The 20,554-nt window shown below is 29.0% G+C and overlaps 1 protein-coding gene across 1 annotated transcript in view; it reads right to left on the reverse strand.

Moving 5' to 3' along the window:
• The window catches only part of LOC142320924 (synaptogenesis protein syg-2-like), a 900,325-nt gene that overhangs the window by 530,706 nt on the left and 349,065 nt on the right, over window positions 1–20,554 (reverse strand). The window contains exon 2 of the mRNA XM_075358908.1: window positions 9,561–9,772. Coding sequence (XP_075215023.1) covers window positions 9,561–9,772 — 212 coding nt within the window. The remainder of the gene's footprint in view (window positions 1–9,560; window positions 9,773–20,554) is intronic.

Consider the following 20,554-nt stretch of genomic DNA (forward strand, 5'->3'; position numbering starts at 1 on the left):
CGACCAATCGGACCTTGAACAAAAAATAACCCTCGTATATACCTCACATTCTCTTTGCGGAATTACAACCTCATCAAGGTGGGCCCATGGGCAGTCACCTCTCCTAATCGTGAATGTCACGTGGTTCGATTTTGCTTCGTTAACTTGTATTCTTCATCAACTCAACCAACGGTTGACACATTAAATCTCTTTTTTGGATACAATATCTGTTCCTTAATTAAATAATTTGATCGTTAAATATCTGTTCCTTCGGACAATGAACGGATGTTTTGAATATCTACAATCTACTTGAAAGGAGAAAAATCACAACAGCAATTAACTCCTCTATATTCTGCCTGTCACTCTCTAAAAACTGCCGATGGATGATAGTGAAATTAAATTTTTGTAGTGTATGAAAAAGTTCCTTGTCAGATCGGTACTCGAACCCAGAAACCTTTTTATGAAAAGCGGAGACTCTACCACTTCGCCAAGAATTTTGGCATTGTTTGAATTAATGTAAAAACATTTTGAAAAACCTTCTTCCGCCTTCCTAAAAAAAAGTTCTAAATTTCAAGCGTTTAACTTTTTTATATTCTAAAGGAGAAGTATACATAAAAAGTGGTGTAACAATTGGAAGAGTGCGCTCCTTAGCTCCAAGTGCAGAGTTACCTGCAAATAATTTGTTCCGTATTTACCAGGCGAAAAGTATTTTCAAACTTTTATATAGTTTGAAAAAATTAAGGGATGCTTCCTTGTACTACAGTCAACTAAATTTTTTTAATGTAATGAAACAGAACGATTTGATAGAAAATGAAAACCTCAGTTATTGGTTGATTTGTCATAATAAATAATAAGTGTCGATCAGGCAAGGCACTTTTTCATATGTTACAAAAATTTAATTTCACTATCATCCATCGGCAGTTTTCATCCGTAGATCTCGAGTTCAAATCTCGGTCATGCGTGGAACTTTTCATATCCTAAAAATTTCTATGTCCATATTCCGGCGCACAAACTTCAGGCTTATTATATGGTGAATTAATTTACCACGAAAACACATAATAAGTTATCATATATTTAAGTATAAAAAATTCATTTTTTTTTCTTAAATTTTTTTTATTAATACCAGTCTGTCGGGGGCTCGTCTTGCTTGTTCGACCATCTAGCCAGAGGACTCCGCCCCTTAGTAGTTCCATAGTAGTAACTATGGAACTAAAGTATACACTCCTGTGACGACAACAAATTCGTAACTTATTTCTATTGCCGTGGTGACAGAAATATAATAATGAAGTAAAAGGATTCATTTTTTTCTTTTGGAATATCTTTAATTCACAACTTCACACCCAAGTGGGTGAAGTTGATCTAGAGCCTCTTAGCTTAAAATCTTTCCTGAATAACACGAATGTATCCTCCAAATTTTAAAGCAATCAGGAACAGGCAAACTTTGCAGCTTTATACATAAAATATATACCTCAATTTCAAATCGATAACAGTATTAAAATTAAATCTTTCCAATTTTCGATTTTCAAGAGACAGTCATTTGATAATCATCCTGCAAGTCATCCAGATAGACTTCGTAATTAGGGGTTACAACCTTAAAGTAGAGATAAAAAAATTATGTTTTAATTTTTAGTCTCATTAGTTTAAAATTTATATTTGAGCGTATTCTTGCTTCGTGTATTAAATAAAATGTATTAAAAAAGCTCTAATCTAAAAGTTATTGGTTCGAATTCGGATCGAAACTAAAAAATATTTTTACCTAAAAGATGATTTTCTAGCCTCCCATCTGTATATGAAACATCATATTCATTCAATTATTGATAAAGTTATGGTGGTTTGGTAGAGTGCTAGCCAAATCAGCCATTTGTATTATGAAAACACATCACCAATTTCTTGGCTGTGAAGTGTAATGGCCTGACATCCTCTTCATCTCTTGATGAAGTATATCCATGTAAAGAATCACTCTTTTTTATGATAAAATAATCAAAGATTTAAAATAAACAATAAAACTTATTTACAGAAATTTTACCAATTTTTTTTTAATATATGTTAGTAAGAAAAACAGTTGCAGGTATGATAATTAAAATGTATTTTGAATGAGTACACATCTATTTATATTCCATTAAAAAAAACATTTCTGGTTCAGATTAATAAAAATATCTCATTATTTTTTCCTGTTTTTCAATAAAAAATAATCGTAAAATATTAAGGAATTTTTAACAAGCTCTAATCCCAGTGTTTTCCTTCTTTATTCCCAAATATATATAAATCTATTAAAGGTTCTTCTTTTAATATATTAATAAATTAAAAAAAATAATAATATTAAAAAAACAAAGCTGATAATGATTATTCCGGAACATTTATTCAACACCATCCTTTCATTTAACCAATAAAATAATTAATTTAAAAAAAAATAATTATAATAAGCAATATCCTGCAAATAGCCTTACTGTTAGTTACTGTTAGCCTTTCTGTTTACTGTATAGTTTGTACGCGTTGGTTTCCGAAATAAAAGTGCGAGCACAAAATAATATAAATTAACACACCACACCTTTTTTATTGGAGAGATGTTACTGTATTAGCATTTAAATTTTAAAATAACTACCAAAAAATTCAGTTTTATAATACAAATTTAAAATGTTACGTAGGAAATATATACTTACTTGAAATTTGGATTTAATATCTTATCTAAATGAAATTTCTTCAGAAAAAATGCATGTAAACAAATAGTCTTGAAACGAAAAAAATCTTGTTACAGGTTTCAACGGAAATTTTTTCATTGTGAATTTACGTCACTCTGAAATTTGATACACATTTTGTATATTTACCAATAAATATAACAGGAAGAGGTAAGTTGTGAAGATGTAAAATGAGAAGAAAAACTAGAAAAGGATAAAGAGAATTTTAAAAAGAAAATTCGTCAGTAGAAAAAGAGATTAAGTGAAAAGAACAGGAAAACATCAGAAAGAGAGGTAAAGTAATATTAAAATTATTAAAAAAAATTCTTACTATAAAAAAAATGTAAATGATAAAAAAAATATATTTCCGTAAATATGTTTTACATGTTACAGGTGTAATCGATAAGTTACGGGATCTTTGTTTAATGATGCAAAAGTGAAAGATAATAGAAATAAATTACAATCTACCATTTGCAAGAGAAGCTATTGTTTAGGGTTAGCATGTAGACAAAGGTCTGGTATTTTGTTACCTGTAGTTTCATTCTTAATTTTCCTCGTTAAAATACAAGCAAAAGTATGTTCAAAATTGTAATTGAAAAAATATATTATTATTATGATATAGGATTTAATATTATGGGTTAAAAAACATTCCAAAAGAAAATTAAGTAACTCCTAATAATGGCATTTAAAAATTCAGTGAAAAACTAAATAATAAATGCCCCCTCTTAAATTTAGTTACAAAATAATTTTATTAAATATTTCTTGTTTGATTTACAAGACATTTTACGAGACGCTCTATGATAATATCTCCAACAGCCTAAGGCTACATATTTTTTACAAGGGTCTGATCTGAATTGCTTTGAATCAGAAATTAGAAATATCTAATATATTTTTGTAATAGGTAATTCTCTGTCATAAAACTAATACTTTTACCTTTTAAAAATCAACTTTTTAATGCAAAATTGAAATTTTAAACAAACTTTTACATTTATTAAATGTAAAAATATTTTTATTTTTTTTTTGTCTTCAGTCATTTGACTGATTTGATGCACCTCTCCACGATTCCCGATCTAGTGCTAGCCATTTCATTTCGGTATACCCCCTACATCCTACATCCCTAACAATTTGTTTTACATATTACAAACGTTGCCTTGCTTGCACAGTTTTTTCCTTCTACCTGACCTTCTAATATTAAAGCGACTATCAGAATCTGGAATATTCCAGAATATGTGGCCTATAAGTCTGTCTCTTCTTTTAACTATATTTTTCCAAATGCTTCTTTCTTCATCGATTTGCCGCAACACCTCTTAGTCTGTCAATTCATCCACCCACCTGATTTTTAATATTCTCCTGTAGCACCAGATTTCAAAAGCTTCTTTTCTTCTCAGGTACTCCGATTGTTCAAGTTTCACTTCCATATAAAGCGATGCTCCAAACATATACTTTAAAAATCTTTTTCTGACATTTAAATTAATTTTTGATGTAAACAAATTATATTTCTGACTGAATACTCGTTTCGCCTGTGCTATTCGGCATTTTATATCATTCCTGCTTCGTCCATCTTTAGTACTTGTACTTCCCAAGTAACAAAATTCTTCTACCTCCATAATCTTTTCTCTTCCTATTTTCACATTCAGTGGTCCATCTTCATTATTTCTACTACATTTCATTACTTTCGGTTTGTTCTTGTTTATTTTCATGCGGTATTTCTTACGTAGAACAACTTCATTTCCATGCCGTTCATTGTTTCTTCTAAATTCTTTTTACTCTCAGCTGGAATTACTATATCATCAGAAAATCGTAGCATCTATCTTTTCACGTTGTACTGTTACTCCGGATCTAAATTGTTCTTTTACTTCATCAACTGCTAGTTCTATATAATGATTTAAAAAGTAATGGGGATAGGGAACATGCTTGTCGGACTCCCTTTCTTATTACGGCTTCTTTCTTATGTTCTTCAATTATTACTGTTGCTGTTTGATTCCTGTACATGTTAGCAGTCGTTCTTCTTTCTCTGTATTTGATCCCAATCTTTTTTTAAAATGCTGAATATTTTATTCTAGTCTATGTTAGCGAATGCCTTTTCTAGGTCTATAAATGCCATGTATGTTGGTTTGTTTTTCTTTAATCTCCCTTCTACTATTAATCTGAGACCTAAAATTGCTTCCCTTGTCCCTACACTTTTTCTGAAACTAAATTGGTCTTTTCCTAACATTTCTTTCACTCTCCTCTCAATTTTTTTGTACAGAATTCTAGTTAAGATTTTTTATGCATGGCTACTTAAGCTAATTGTTCTGCATTCCTCACATTTATCTGCTCCAGTTTTCTTTGGGATCATGACTATAACACTCTTTTTGAAGTCTGACGAAATTCCCCTTTTTCATAAATATTACAAACCAGTTTGCATAATATATCAATCGCTTCCTCACCAGAACTGCGCAATAATTCTACAGGTATTCCATCTATTCCAGGAGCCTTCCAGCCATTCAAATATTTTAACTCTCTTAAATTCAGATCTCAGTATTGTTTCTCCCCTTTCATCCTCTTCGACTTCCTCTTCTTCCTCTACAACACCATTTTCTAATTCAATTCATCCGTATAACTCTTCAATATATTCCACCCATCTATCGACTTTACCTTTAGTATTATATATTGGTGTACCATCTTTGTTTAACACATTATTAGATTTTAATCTATGTACCCCAACATTTTCCTTAACTTTCCTGTATGCTCCGTCTATTTTACCAATGTTCATTTCTCTTTCCACTTCTGAACACTTTTCTTTAATCCACTCTTCTTTCGCTAGTTTGCACTTCCTGTTCATAGCATTTCTTAATTGTCGATAGTTCCTTTTACTTTCTTCATCACTAGCATTCCTATATTTTCTACGTTCATCCATCAGCTGCAATATATCGTCTGAAATCCAAGGTTTTCTACCAATTCTCTTTGTTCCGCCTAAGTTCGCTTCTGCTGATTTAAGAATTTCCTTTTTAACATTCTCCCATTCTTCTACAATTTCTGCTTTATCTTTTTTACTCAGACCTCTTGCTATATCCTCCTCAAAATTCTTTTTTACCTCTTCTTCATCAAGCATCTTTAAATTCCACCGATTTATCTGACACTTTTTCTTCAGGTTTTTAAACCCCAATCTACATTTTCATTATCACTAAATTATGGTCGCTATCAATATCTGCTCCAGGGTAGGTTTTGCAGTCGACAGATGATTTCTAAATCTTTGCTTAACCATGATATAATCTATCTGATATCATATATCTTGCAGTATCGCCTGGATTTTTCCATATGTATATTCTTCTATTATTATTTTTAAACTGGGTGTTGGCAATTACTAAATTGTACTTCGTGCAAAACTCTATAAGTCGGTCCCCTCTTTCATTCCTTTTGACCAGCCCGTATTCACCCACTATATTTCCTTCTTTGCCTTTTCGAATGCTTGCATTCCAATTTACAACTATTATTAAATTTTCATCGTCTTTTATGTGTTTAATTACTTCGTCAATTTCTTCATATACACATTCTACCTCATCGTCATCATGGGCGCTTGTAAATATATAGGTGTTAACAATCGTTGTCGGTTTAGGTTTTGATTTTATCCTTATTACAATGATTATATCGCTATGCATTTTGAAATATTCTACTCTCTTCCCTATCTTCTTGTTCATTACGAAACCTACTCCTGCCTGCCCATTATTTGAATCTGAGTTAATTATTCTACCTGACCAAAATTCGTTTTCCTCTTCCCACCGAACATTGCTAATTCCTTCTACATCTACATTTATACTATCCATTTCCCTTTAAATTTTCTAACCTACAAACCTCTTTTAGACTTCTAACATTCCACGCTCTGACTCGTAGAATGTTATTTTTTAATTTTCTGGTGACCCCTTCCTTAGTAGTCGCCACCCGGAGATCCGAACGGGGGACTAGTTTACCTCCGGAATATTTTACCAAGGAAGGCGCCTCCATCATTGCTATATGATAATGCAGAGCTACATTTTCTTGGGAAAAATCAGCTGTAGTTTTCTATTGCTTTTCAGCTGCGCATTACTCAGAAGACTGAGAGATGTTGATATGGCCGTTTAAGTCGTCCTGACCTACGCCATTAACAACTACTGAAAGAGCTGCTGCCCTCTTTCAGGGTTCTCAACAGATACCTGTCCGATATGGTTGCACCTTCGGTCCGGCTACTCTGTATAACTGAGCACTCAAGCTCTCTCACCTTCGGCAAGTTCTCATGATTCATTGAGGGAGGTATAAATATAACATGTATTAATGGTTACCAATGAACTAAGCATTAGTTTTATTATACGAGAATTAACCAAATCCTTTTTTCCCCTCAACATTTTTACCAAAAAATTATCAAACCGTTATATGGGTAAAATTACATACAAAATATGATACTTATCTTGTCTATTTACTCGTATATGTGAGCTATAATTTTAAATATAAAATTTATATTACATTACAAAATTTTACCGACAGCAATTCAACATTTGTGATTCATAACGTTTAGTTTTAATCGATTTTATACAGATATTGTATTTTATGTTATTCTCTTACAAATGTTTTTTATTTGTAGAAGAAAAAAACCACCGCAAAGTTTATTACTGACAGCTGTTTTTTTTTGTGTAAGATTTACTTCATTACTACACTATGTATCCAAGAATAATTTATAGACTGTACTCAGTCTCTCACTACGAAATGGATTACGATTTACGGTAGGTATAAATAAACCTAGGAAAGCTATAGAAATCCATTATAATAAACACTTACAAGCTATAAGCTTAATTCATACTCTTGACTTATTTCTATTCTTCTTTTTTCATCATCTTTATTCTATCTTTTGTTATACTTTACTCTTACGCTACAGGCTCTGTTGTTTCTTATTCTTCTGTCGTTTCTTATTATTCTTATTCTTTAGAATCTTCAAGTTTCTTTATCTTCTCTTTTTTCTTAAAAATTGATCCATTTTTTCCATAACTTCTAACAATTTTCTTTTCATTCTTTTTCTCAACCTCAGTTTTTTTCCTCTTTATCTCACAAATTTAATACGTTCTTCTCCTCACTTTACCTCTTCTTTTTTTCACTGTTTAGTTTCATTCTCTCTAAAGAAAAATCCTTGTTCCTTTTCTGTGGTCCTTTTTCTTTTACTTCTCTATTTGCCTCTTCTTATTAACCTTCTTCTAATCCTACTCCTTGTTTCTTTTTCCTTTATCTCTGATTTGCTTTACTCCTATTTATCCCCTTTTCCTCATCTTCTTATTTTCTTCACAATTCCTCTTTCCAATATCTTTCTCTGTCTATACATTTGTTTCTTACTTATTTTCTCCTTTTTCTCCTTCTTTTTATCTTCTATATGTTCTCCACTTTTCTTCTTTTCTTTGTTTACTACCTTCTTCTTTTTCCTATGTTTATCATAGGATTACCAGATGTTATTCTCATAGATGTGTTTTAAAACTCTTTTCTTTATAATTAATTTTCAATTTTTTTTTTTTTTTTTTTTTTTTTTTTGATTGTCTTATCATTTAAAGTTCGTTGTAGATTAATTATTATTTTTTTATTAATTTATTTTTTTACTGGAATTAAAATAATTGTTTTATTTTTAATTATGATTAAATTAGTATATTTAAAAATTTTAAATCTGAATTAGGCAAAAAATAATTTCGCTTGTTTATCAAAAACATGTCCTTTATTTGTTTATTAAAGGTTTGGCTTGTTCAGTGATTTTAAATAGCCGCAGTATTTTGACTTTGCTAAGATAGCATAACAATTAATCTTTTAATTGAGGTCTGGAGTGAGTGGTTTGACGAAATTATACTTTATTTTTTTTAACTTAAAAAACTTAATTGTTGAAGAGGGACTATAAGACCCTACAGATTTTTATTTTTTTATAATACTCCCAACTGCATTTCTCGTCTATTTTTTCTAATATTACATGAAATCAAGGGTTCGTTTTTATTAAATGAATTTTACCAAATTAAATTAATGCTATCCACCATTATTCCACTTAGTATAAAAAATTATTTTTTTCCTTCTACATCAGATGCTACTCGAGACTATATGATTGATTCTCTTTTCATCCTTTATACAACAATCTAATCCCGACAAATATGTGTAAATAATTAGAATAAATAAGAAATATTTTGACAAAACCACTTTTTTATTCACTTTTTATTGTTTTAATAATTCCTGTTACTTCACTTTTTCATATTTTTCTCAGATAAAATTTTGTTTTAAATGATTTTTGCTATTCCTAATGTGTACGTAGCAATTTTTTCATCTTGTGAACAGTAAACAACCCCATGGCTTAGTATTCAAATCCGTATAAAAGTAAGTTATCTTTACTAAAATTTAAACATTAGAATCTTCGAAAACACAAAAATTGTAACTAAAATGTTAAATTAGTTAAATTATATTTAATTAATTTAACATTATATTTCTTATATGTTAGAGTTGAAATAATAAACATTTTTATGAGTAATATAATAAATTTTAATGGTGACTTTTTTATATTTAATTAATAACGAGGAAAAGGTTTATTTAATCTATATGAGAATAGTTTTAACCTATCTAAAAAATGAATCATGCGAAGTAATGAAAAAATTTGTTACTAAAATATTAGATGTCTTTCAAAACTAAAATTTACCAAATAAACTGAATTATATTAGCTTACAACTGAAATTTATTATTTTGATATAAGTGAGTATATGAATGCTTGTGTGTTTTATACCGATCGGATTGGTGACTATCAGTGAAAATAGATCAAAATAATAAAAGATCCATTTTATAAATATATTATAGTAAAGAATATGGAATAGATGTAATAAATTTTGATACGGGTTCAGATTTAAAGTATATGAAAGTTTTAATAAAATAAGAATTACTTACGTCGACAAGAACTCCAGGTAAAGAAAATACTCTTGTTGGAGGGGATTCCTTCGGAACATATCGATAAAATTCGTGATCTTCTCTGTACCATTTGATAGAATATAATGCTTCACCGTTTTCTAAATCATAATCGCACGACAGAAATACTGGATTTCCACGAATCACTGCTTCAGGTACAGATATTTTCAAACCGCGCAAACATTCCGCTATCCCTGCAACAAGATTATAAATTATAAAAAAAAAGAATCATAAAAGTTATTCTTTCATTTTTTTATTTACAAATAATTTTTAATTATAAGTAAAAATAATTTACAAATTATATTTAAATAAACCACAAACCACTTTCGTTCATCTTAAAATTATTATAAGAAACCAAATTATCTATAATTTATATCCAAAAACGAGTAGTTCAGTTTGTTTGAAATAATTTTCTCTTTTCTCGTTTACACAAGCCGTTCTTGAATTGTAGAAATTTATTTTTATACTTGAATTTCCGTATCTTTAAAAATTAAAGACTGTTTATCGGTTAAGATAGCACTGCTGAATGGTAAATTCGATTTTAATTAAACTTGCAGATTATCTCTATATTGGCACTGATTCAAACTTAGGCTATAAAGGGTTTTTCAAACATATATCGGTAATCTCATTTCCCTTTTAGACAAAAACCATTTTTCTTTTTTTACCATTCTTCCATGTGATTTTATTTTAGTAAAAACATAATGAAAACTGATCCCTGTTTAGTACAGATCTCCTTACTTTATTACTTACTACAGAAAAGTAGTCTACACTTCAAAACTAACAGACGTTAAGAGAATTATTTATTATAATCTGTTTAATTATTTATCATTATTTGTTATTCAACTTATATATAGCTGATAAATATTAATACAAGTTAACCAATAAATTTCAAAATACGTCCAACGAACTGATCATAATAATAAATAACTGTAAAACAAAACTTGATGAACAGAATTACAATGAATAAGCTTCAATATTAGATAAATTTCGTGAAAAACTTTTATCCTTCGACAAAATAAAGATATATTAATTTTTTTTTCTATTTCGATGTATCCCTCGTATGGAAAATGGAGTAAGAGGGAGATCATGCATCACCTGGGTATGCAATAAATTTTTAAATAAACCTCTGATAAAAAATTGAAATGCAGGATACATCTTTTATTTCTGTATCGACTGAAAAATTAAATAAAAGTAAATTATATCAAGCTTCTACGTAAAAAACAGCTATAGAAATAGTATATCTTTTATTTTCCGAAAAATTGTAGATTTAAGAAATTAAGAAAATTATCATTAAAAGATTATCCCTCCGTAAATGAGAGTACGATAAAAAGAATCCCTCCTTCTTTTGTTTTTTGATTGCCAGTTCTCCTGAATCAAGAAATAATAAAATATTTGTATTTCAAGAACGGTATAATGTTTAATCAAGAATTTCTTTTGTTGTAGTTTTCGTTTTTGAATTATTCATTATAATTTTTTTGAAAATATCTTTATGTAGAACTGGAAAATATTAAAATATCTCCAACAAGGCTGGACTTAATCAAAAATTTAGTCGTGGATTTTCCTTTCCTTGTCTCTGGAAATATCTTTGGAAGTAATATAATTAAAAAAATCTGATGTGGACAACTCATGACTTCCTTGTACGCCTATTAAATTACATTTGCACAGTTTTTCTTTTCTTTTTTTTGTTATTGAATTCATCGTAAAAGTTTTTTTACAATAAGAGGTTAATAATTTATTAATAATTCAATATAATTATTTAAATTTAAAAAAACGAGGTGAAGTCTGATTCGAACCGATGTGCCTTCCCATAAGATTCAAATATTTCATTAATTAAAATTTCATTTGGCTATAACTCTTACCACTTATTGTTGAAACGCTCTCAATGAGGGACTTTACTGCAGTAAGAAAAAAGTTAAAAATCCAGATTTTTTTTGGATTTTTTGGCTTTTTTGAACATTTTTGCTTCAGTCGATTGCAATCAAAAGAGGAGGTGCACAACTATATGTCACAACAGTCCTAAATCAAAAGTTTCAACATCCTACGGCTAATCGGTTTTGAGTTATGCGAGATGCATTCGTACGTACAGACACGCCAAAACCAGTCAAAATGGATTCAGAAATGGTCAAAATGGATATTTCCATTGAAATCTGGAAACCGAAATTTTTCGCAATCACAATACTTCTTTACTTAGTACAAGGAAATAAAAATAATAAGTAAGAAGAACAATTTTTAAAGAAACCTCAACTTCTGAAGTTTTTTTTAATAAAGTTATCAAGCTTATTAGGACTGAAGTAGTTTTTTAACTTTATCAAAAGAATGAAGGTAGGTTTTTAAATTGTATTTAAAAAGTAATTTTTTTTCAAACATCTGAAAAGAATGTCGTTTGAGGTGTTTATACTTAATTATATATATATATATATTTTTTTTCTTATTAGAGTTAAATTATCCAAACTTTTATAAATTTCACTGGTTAAAGAAATCTATTTAGAAGTTATTTTGTTGTAATAATTACCTTAAGTATAAAATTACCTATTGATACCCAAGTATAAATACGTTGAATTCAACAACATTATTTCTTACTACATTATGAATTAACGTACAATTAAATATTTCGAGAATCGTAAAAATAGAAATAAAAAGTAAAATTAATAAACCTAATTAAATAAGTAATATATAAAATTAAATGTTTTAATTAATTGCGAATTAAGAAAGTATGTTTGGTTACAATTATATGTACAAATATTAAATTTGTATTAAAACTCTTTATCATTAAAATGAAAAATAAAAAGTTCATTTTACGCCGTAGAAAGGTAAGTACTACGGCAGTTCTCTGACTGTAAACATAATAAACAAATAGAATTATAGCAAACAACTCTAAAACATACCAATCCAAAGCGTCTTCATACGCCAAGTTCGTTTTGTTGACCGGAAGCCGTTGTTTTTTTTTCTATACATGAAAATTAAAATATCTGTGTTGATGCAAGGGTAGTTAAAACTGTTCCAGCTGAGCAGCAATAAATATTTTTTTATAAAATTCTTCGCTTAATAAAATTTGTAAAATTATTTATTATATTATGAATAGAATTGTCGATATTACTTTGTAGCACTTTGTAATTTTTAATATTTTTATAAGTTCTGTCATTAATTTTTTATGTTTAATACAGGTTACAGTAGCCAAATTACTCTGTATTCCCCGGATACTGTTTTTCACTTATATTCTCCTTATAACCTTGATCAAAATTTAAAAAAATAATATCCTTAAAACTTGCTAAAAACGTAATTCTTGTCTTTTTGTAATAAATTGTATAAGTAGCGTGTAAGTAGTTGCGAAAAATTTTATTATAATTATAATTATCTTTTTTTATTTCAGAATAGATCAGACATCTCATTATATATTAAAAATATTCTATAATAGAATAGTAATGTATTTTCCCTTTATAAAAAAGTTATAAAAATAAAATTAATTAAAACTCTAGTATTTATGTACTACAATAAGAATACATAAACAAAATTTATATTTAAAATATTTTAAAAGAAAGCGCACATTTGATACAGCTGTCTTTTATTTTCTAAGGATCCAGTTTCCTCAGTTTAAAGTACTGATAGTAAATAATTACAAGAGGTTTTTACAACGACGAAACCCTTATGTATTCCCTTTTTTTACTGTTAAACGACTTAAGAAATTTGATCTACATTTCTACCAGGTATTTTAAAAGAAAATTAATTAACGGTTATTAAAATAAATTTGTTCTTTGATCAGTTACTTTATAATTATAAATTCATACCCACTGATAACAAAAGTTAATAAAATTCAATCTTCCAGACAAGGCTACACATTTGAATATGTGAATCTACAACGTCCAATAGAACTCAAGAGAGTTTTCAGATTACTTAATTATTATTCTAATTTATGCTTTGCAAAAGATATCAATAAAGAGGAAATTTTCAGATCATCCTTAAACAATTATATTTTTAACAATGCTCAGGTGTTATATTATATTTTTATAATTTTATTCTATAAATTTAATTAAAAATTGTACATTAGAAAATGAGATTCTGTTTAATCAGATCACTGGAGAATGAAAAAGACGCCTAAGATATCGGTAAGCTTTAAAAGATCGATAAGTCGGCCGCCGACATGGTCGACGACTATAACAACGGGAAATCAGCCTTAACTAGCCGAAAAAAGCCGTGGAGTTTATAAACTCCCGAACATTGACCGGTTCCTAAAACAATTAGCAGGTAGTAAAAATCACTGAATTCTATTTGGTGTAGCGAATCGGATGAGTGATTTGCTTTCTTTCCACAGTTTTTATCTTCCCACGATATCGTTTGGATCTATCCTTCACGGCACTGCTAGTAGTGATGAGAGACTTCCGATGAGCTGAATACCTCGAACGAGCCGCGTGCTGTATCGGTCAAAATAATGGTAGCTGATCCATCGCAAACCATCGGTTAAAATAGTACGTCTCTCGTTCATTCGCTTCATTTCGACTGGTAACTCAATGATATCGATGTCATGACAAACGTTTGTCAACTATAAATAAAACTACTTCTCTTCATATTTGTAAATGCTAATCGCGTTGCATTGTTCTCTTTATAAGAACAGTAACATTTTATTGCTGTAATATAACCCATTATAGTTGTTTAACCCACCGGGTTAAACAAGTATATTGGTGAACTCGCCATCGCAAATCAGCTGATCTAAGGTCCAAATCCTAGTTAAGAATTTTATATGGATTTGAATACTAGATCGTGGATACCGGTGTTCATTGGTGATGCTTGGGTTTCAATTAACCATACATATCAGGAATGGTCGACTGTAAAAGACTACGCTTCATTTACTTTCATGCATATCATCCTCATTCATCCTTTGAAGTAATACCTTACGGTGGTTTCGGAGGCTTAACAGAAAAAAAGAGAGTATAAAATTTATTTTTTTCTTAAAAACATCAAGCTATACTACTATATCGCTTTAATAGTATAAAAAGTTGTAATCGTTATTAAAAAATTACTAAGTAATAATGCGGGAATTTCTGCATTAAGAATATTTGTATTTTGGAGCTCTTTAGAAGTGAGAGTATATGAGTGAATCGTCTTACTGTTGTAACTTTTAACATCACAACGCGTTTAAATTTAAAATTATTATGTATTTCACAAAAGTAACCGTCAGTAGTTCTTAAAAATTAGCAATATCCTTGTTTACAGAACTAGACAAAAGAACTAAATTTGTTTAACACAGGTAATAATTTGGCTCATAATAAAGTGTTATAAAACTTTTCTTGCCATTTTTTAAATTAAATGATTTAATAAATTACTGAATTTTTTAAAGCTACATCTACTCGGCGACGTTATTTTGTCTAGTGAAAATACTCGAGTGCCACAATGCAAAATATAGAGCGAATAGCTGCAAATCATAGAAATGTATAAAAATCGCGTCAAAGTTTGTTTGTCAGGGTTTTGCAGATCATAATGTTTCACACTTTAAATAAAATTAGCATTGAAAAGTTCCAGAAAGATATGTGTACTTATCTATATTGGTTTGTGTTTTGCTTCATATCTCCGAACTGATAGATCGTTTTCAATTAAATTTGGTTTGATGATTTCTTTTAACGTGGTATTGTCACTGTATAAGTATAATTCAGTCGTTTAAGGTGTCAGCGAAACACGGAACTTATTGCCCGTATCTCAGAATTTTATTCAAAGAAGCGGCAAATTTTTTCACACAATTTAATATCCCTTGCGTAGCTAAGATACTTTATACAGATGTTAAGTCTTATTCAAGTCCCCATAAAGGGGTAGAGATAAAAAATCCTTTTTGTGTCATGTCTGGACTCCAAGTCATATTCTTGTACTAACGAAATGATTTAATTACATTAATACGGCAATTTTATTGTGAATTTAATCGATTTCATTCAGGGATAAGGTTAAAAATTAAGCCAATTATTTTTCGTCATTTATGATATAGGTTGATGTCTTAAAATCGGATAAATTAATTTTTATGAAATTTGTTGTTATTGTGTCTTCTGAATATGAGTGATTGATGTGATTTAAAATTTTGATTGCAGTGGCCAAGCGGGTTAGTATCTCAAAATTTTACTCAAATTAAAATAATTTTTTTTTTACATAATTTTTTATTTTCATACTTGTATAATAATTTTTCCACTTAATTTTCCACCTAAGTAGTCGTCTGTAACAGCAAGGGGTTGGTAACCAGAGCATTCGATCTGTTCCCCTACTAGGAAAAGCCGGAAAATAAAAAAATATATACTCGGAGAGTGATTCATGAAGAATCTAATAAATTTTTAAGACATGCTCTATTGGTGAAAATAAAGTTCATATAAACATAAATTCGGAAACGTTTTGTTATCAAGTGTTGACTGATGAAAGATATCGCTAAGTTGACAACCCAAGTTGTTTTATTTGATTTTTCTTCTTCTTAAATTTTAATTAATTACTTTATAAAATATTTAACCCTTTTGTTTTGTAATATTAAACATTTTGTTTCATTTACTAATATCTACTTATAATCTGGAAGATTTTAATATTTTGTTTTTAATAAACATTGAAATCTTTACATTTGTATTTGGTTTTTTTGGATTTTTTCATACCATTTTACTTAGAATACAATTCTCTACAAGTTCTATTTAAAAGCTTTACGTGTTTTTTTATCCCAGTCTTTTGTCTTTTATTCCAAATTTCTCGAGAACTACTAAAAATACAGTTCTTGAACATATTTTTTTAATTTTTTAGATCAAATTTCATATAAAATCTCTAAGTTTACCCATTAATTTGGGTTCGAACAATTACAGTCGGCTTAATTTTATCAAAAGCACAGAAATCAGGGCGAAATCTTTCTTCAGTGACACACTAGTGTATCATTTCTGAACCTATGTTTATATAATGTTTCTTTTTTATTTTTATCATTAGAACATTCTCCTGAAGGTTTGTTACATTGTTCGTGAATTACTTTATTTTTTGTGATGATTAATCAATCTTTCCATGGTTTTTAATCATTCTTTCAACCAAATGCCCAAGAAATTATTTTTGTTTTCGTGAAATAGAAATCCTTATACATACCAAATATAATTGAGATAATTTACGTAATCATATGCTGATATGATTATAACGCGTATTTATTTACTTATTTTGAATTTTGAATGCCCATAAATAAGTCAGATTTACAATTAAATTAATTATATTAAATTACGGGAAATTGTATATTCCAATTTATAATTTAGTAATTAATTATTGAAGTAATTTATTGTTTAATTTAATTTTAGTCGTGAAAAAATTTCATCTTTCTTTATTCTTTTTATTTAGAAGACTTATGTGAACAACTTGATAAATGAAAAAATAATTTATTTTCACTTAACCTTGTTTGTTATTTTTGCTCTTCTTAAAATATCATAAAACAGTTAATTACGAAAGAAAAACACCAAATATTAATCGAATAAACGAATATCCTGAGGAATAAATGTTTATTTCTATGTATATATATATATATATATATGAAGTTATTAATAATATCTTTAATCCGGAAATCAAGGATAAAATTTAAGTATGACAAATACGAAAAGTTAAATAATTTTCCTTTGTTTGAAAATAGAATAGAAAGAGAAAGAATACAATAAAGAAGTTAGGAGCCGTTGGTGCCGCCCGATGTCCAGAGCTTATCGGTAGCCGTCATAAACCGGCCAGCCAAACCGCGGGATTGTATCACTCTCGGATAACCCATAAAATGTGGACGCTCGGTCTGATAAGCCTTACGTTATGGCATTGTTTTCAGTGGACTGGTTTTTATCCCCCATGACGTAAAACCTGTCGACATTCAACATTTTGTAGTTCTATTCTTTATTACACTTTAATAAATAGAAAATTCTATTATGGTTTTTTTTAACATTTTTATTACCCGGTTTTATAGTTAATGCTTATCGATCTTTCTGGTCTTTTGGCTACGTTAAATTTATCTGATCAAATGTTAAGAAAACATTTTCACAAGTACGTTTCTTATAAATAATATGTTTTTACAATTAAATTTATTGTTTAAAGGACATAAAAGCTTATACAAGATATATCAAATTTTTATTTGAATTTATTAATTTTAAAAATAGCATTTTAATACTCAACGTGTTTTTTAGCAGCATTATTACGTATATTATTTTTACTTTTAAAAAATTATATTTATTTTTGGACACGAATTAATTCGTTTGTTTGCGTTTCATATTTTTATTTTGTATTAGTGTACTTTTTCGCGCAGCACATTTTATTTTTGTAATGTGTAAGTTTGGATGTGAAAAAATGGTTTTCACTGCCTAGAATGGTTTTTTTTCTTTTTTCAACATTTTTACTAAAATTTCGCTGTGGTTTAGTCGTGAAGCTTTTTTCCACTCAGGTAACTCCATTACTAGGTGAGCAATAAAGCATAGATTTGTTAACGTATTTGCAGCGTCTTTTTTATTTAGCATTTTTTAGTTCAGTACTTTTTTTTTATTTGCTAATAAAATCACTTTCTTTAAGAGATATGATTTGTATCAGTAAAATATATAAAAAAAATTAACACTGAGCAGAATAAACCGTGAAATATCAACTGTTTAATAAAAAAATTGCATTGTAATACGATTATCGTAAATAGGCAAGTGGAGTTATTTTTTTCGCGTCGATCCCTGTTTCTCCTTGTAATTAATCTTACATTTATAATTGTTAAAACGTATTTTAGTTTTGTGTATTCTTTGCGTTCCTTTCAAACTATGAAAAATTGCTTTAATTATATTGCTTGTTTTATTCAATTTGTGTCCATATCCTCATATGTCTCTGTTCTAGTGTATTTACGGAATTATACTTCAACAACATGACCTGTATTAACGTAACTTAAAGAATAAGTTTACTTTAAATAGTTTAATAATTTACATGACTAGAGTCTGAAGAAATATTAGCTAATTTTTCACTTGATATGTTTACTGTTTGGCCGCTCCACCGGATGAAAAATAATTTTTTTATTAAAAGATGCTAAACTCGCTGTATATTTAAGTAATGTGTCAGCCATTACTTACACTTTTTGCCCTTGTATTTTTTCTTTTGAACAAAACATTAGTATATTTGAGGGACGTTAATGTTTGGAATAATTATTTACTATTTGGAATAATAGTTTGGGGGTACGGTACGCCATTATTTAACACAGTCCTTTGACAATTTTCCTTTGCTTCTGGTTCTTTCTTGTTAATTGGAAGGATGTTTTTTTAATGGAGGATACAAATTTGTTTTCTTTTAATAGAATGTATGTGGAATTGAAGTCCAATCCTTTTCTAGATCGTAGATCTTTGAATTAAATGGTGTTAGTCCTTTTCAGGATTGTTATCCATTTTCCAAGATGTTAAAGGTTTGCAAAATGCTAGATGGTTTTCCTTCAATCGGCATATTACACAATTTCTGTCTGGACAAGGTGCTTTTAGACACTAGTTGTCTGGGTTAGGTTTGTTGGTTCAGACCTGTGCTCGGACTGTAGAGTTGACACTGTGGATCATATCCTGTATGTTTGCCTTAAGTAGGAAGTTGAAGGTAATAGAAATGTTAAAGAACATGATAGGATAAATTTTTTTCTAGATTTGAAAGTCAGTTGGAAAACTTGTAGAGAATGTATCAAAGTCCTTGGGCTTCTAAAGGTTTCTGACCCTGCAGAGAGTTGCTGAAAGGGTTTTATGTTCCAATAGTTGGAATAGCAGCCCGATAGGTAGGAACCCGGTTCGGCGCTTATTTCTCCAAGATAGCTTTTTGCATTTAGCCTCAGAGTTTAGAGCTTCGTTCCTCTGTGATGGAGCTATGTGTGGAAGGGTGAAGGCATTGATCTCGATTCCGAGGGCATCCCAAACCCGTAGGGAAAGACACCCTCCTTGTGACACTTCCAGTCGCCACCTCCCCCCCTCCCGTTCGTAGCCCTGATGGGCCTTAATGTCCTTCCGAAGACCAGATCGGAGATAAAATGGGTTAGGGACTCTGTGATGGAGCTGCGATGTAAGAGGGTGAAGGAATTGACCTCGCTCTCGACAGCGGACCAGATCGGAAATTTAGTTAGTAAAAGATAGTGAAATTTTGGAATTGTTGAACATTTTTGAAAAGGATTTCCTGCTTTGTTTCTTTATTTATTTGTTTAATATGCACCCAGAGTGGTTGAAAGTCAAAATTATCGCTGTTGCGATCAACAATTCTCTGTGGTGTAAAAAAAAAAATCATTTTATATTTTATATATATATACTAGCGGACCCGACAGACTTTGTCCTGACATGGTATTGTTCTGTAGTAAATGCACAACACATAAATATAAGTAACTTATTTAAGTTAAAATTAACAGTAATGTGGACGAAATTTCATTAAAATGGCTATTAGTATGACTAATATTAGTATGAATATTATAAGTTTGTAATTGTTGTATTATTGTAATGGGTTTATTGATTAATTATGTGTAGTATGGTTAATATTTATTTTCACTAAATATTGAGATGTCTGATGAAAATTGAATTAAAAAATCGAAACATTGTAATTAGTGTAATTAATAAATTTTCATCCACATTACTGTTATTTTCACTTAGGATCATTCTAAAAAAGTATCTCCTACTTTTTTTTATTTAATAATTTATAAGTTTCATAACTATGTGATAGCTTAATTAATCAACTAATAAAAAAAATTAAAGCACAGTAAAAAAGAAAGCAACTTAGTTCAAATTTTAGTAGAAATTTTTATAATTTTTCTCATTCTTTATTTTAACACCTATTTTATCAAATTTTAAATAATTGTAAATTAAAAACAATTTTAGAAATTTTTTTATTAAAATTAATCAGCTACAAAAATTATAACTTCAATTTTTAAAATATACTTTAAACTATAATTATTATAAGTAACTTATATTTTTATTTTATAAACGTTATAATTTATTTTACAAACTTACATTTTTATTTTCAAAGAGCCGTTCAATACTTCA

Source organism: Lycorma delicatula, chromosome 3 (assembly GCF_047948215.1).
Source record: "Lycorma delicatula isolate Av1 chromosome 3, ASM4794821v1, whole genome shotgun sequence".
Lineage (NCBI taxonomy): Eukaryota > Metazoa > Arthropoda > Insecta > Hemiptera > Fulgoridae > Lycorma > Lycorma delicatula.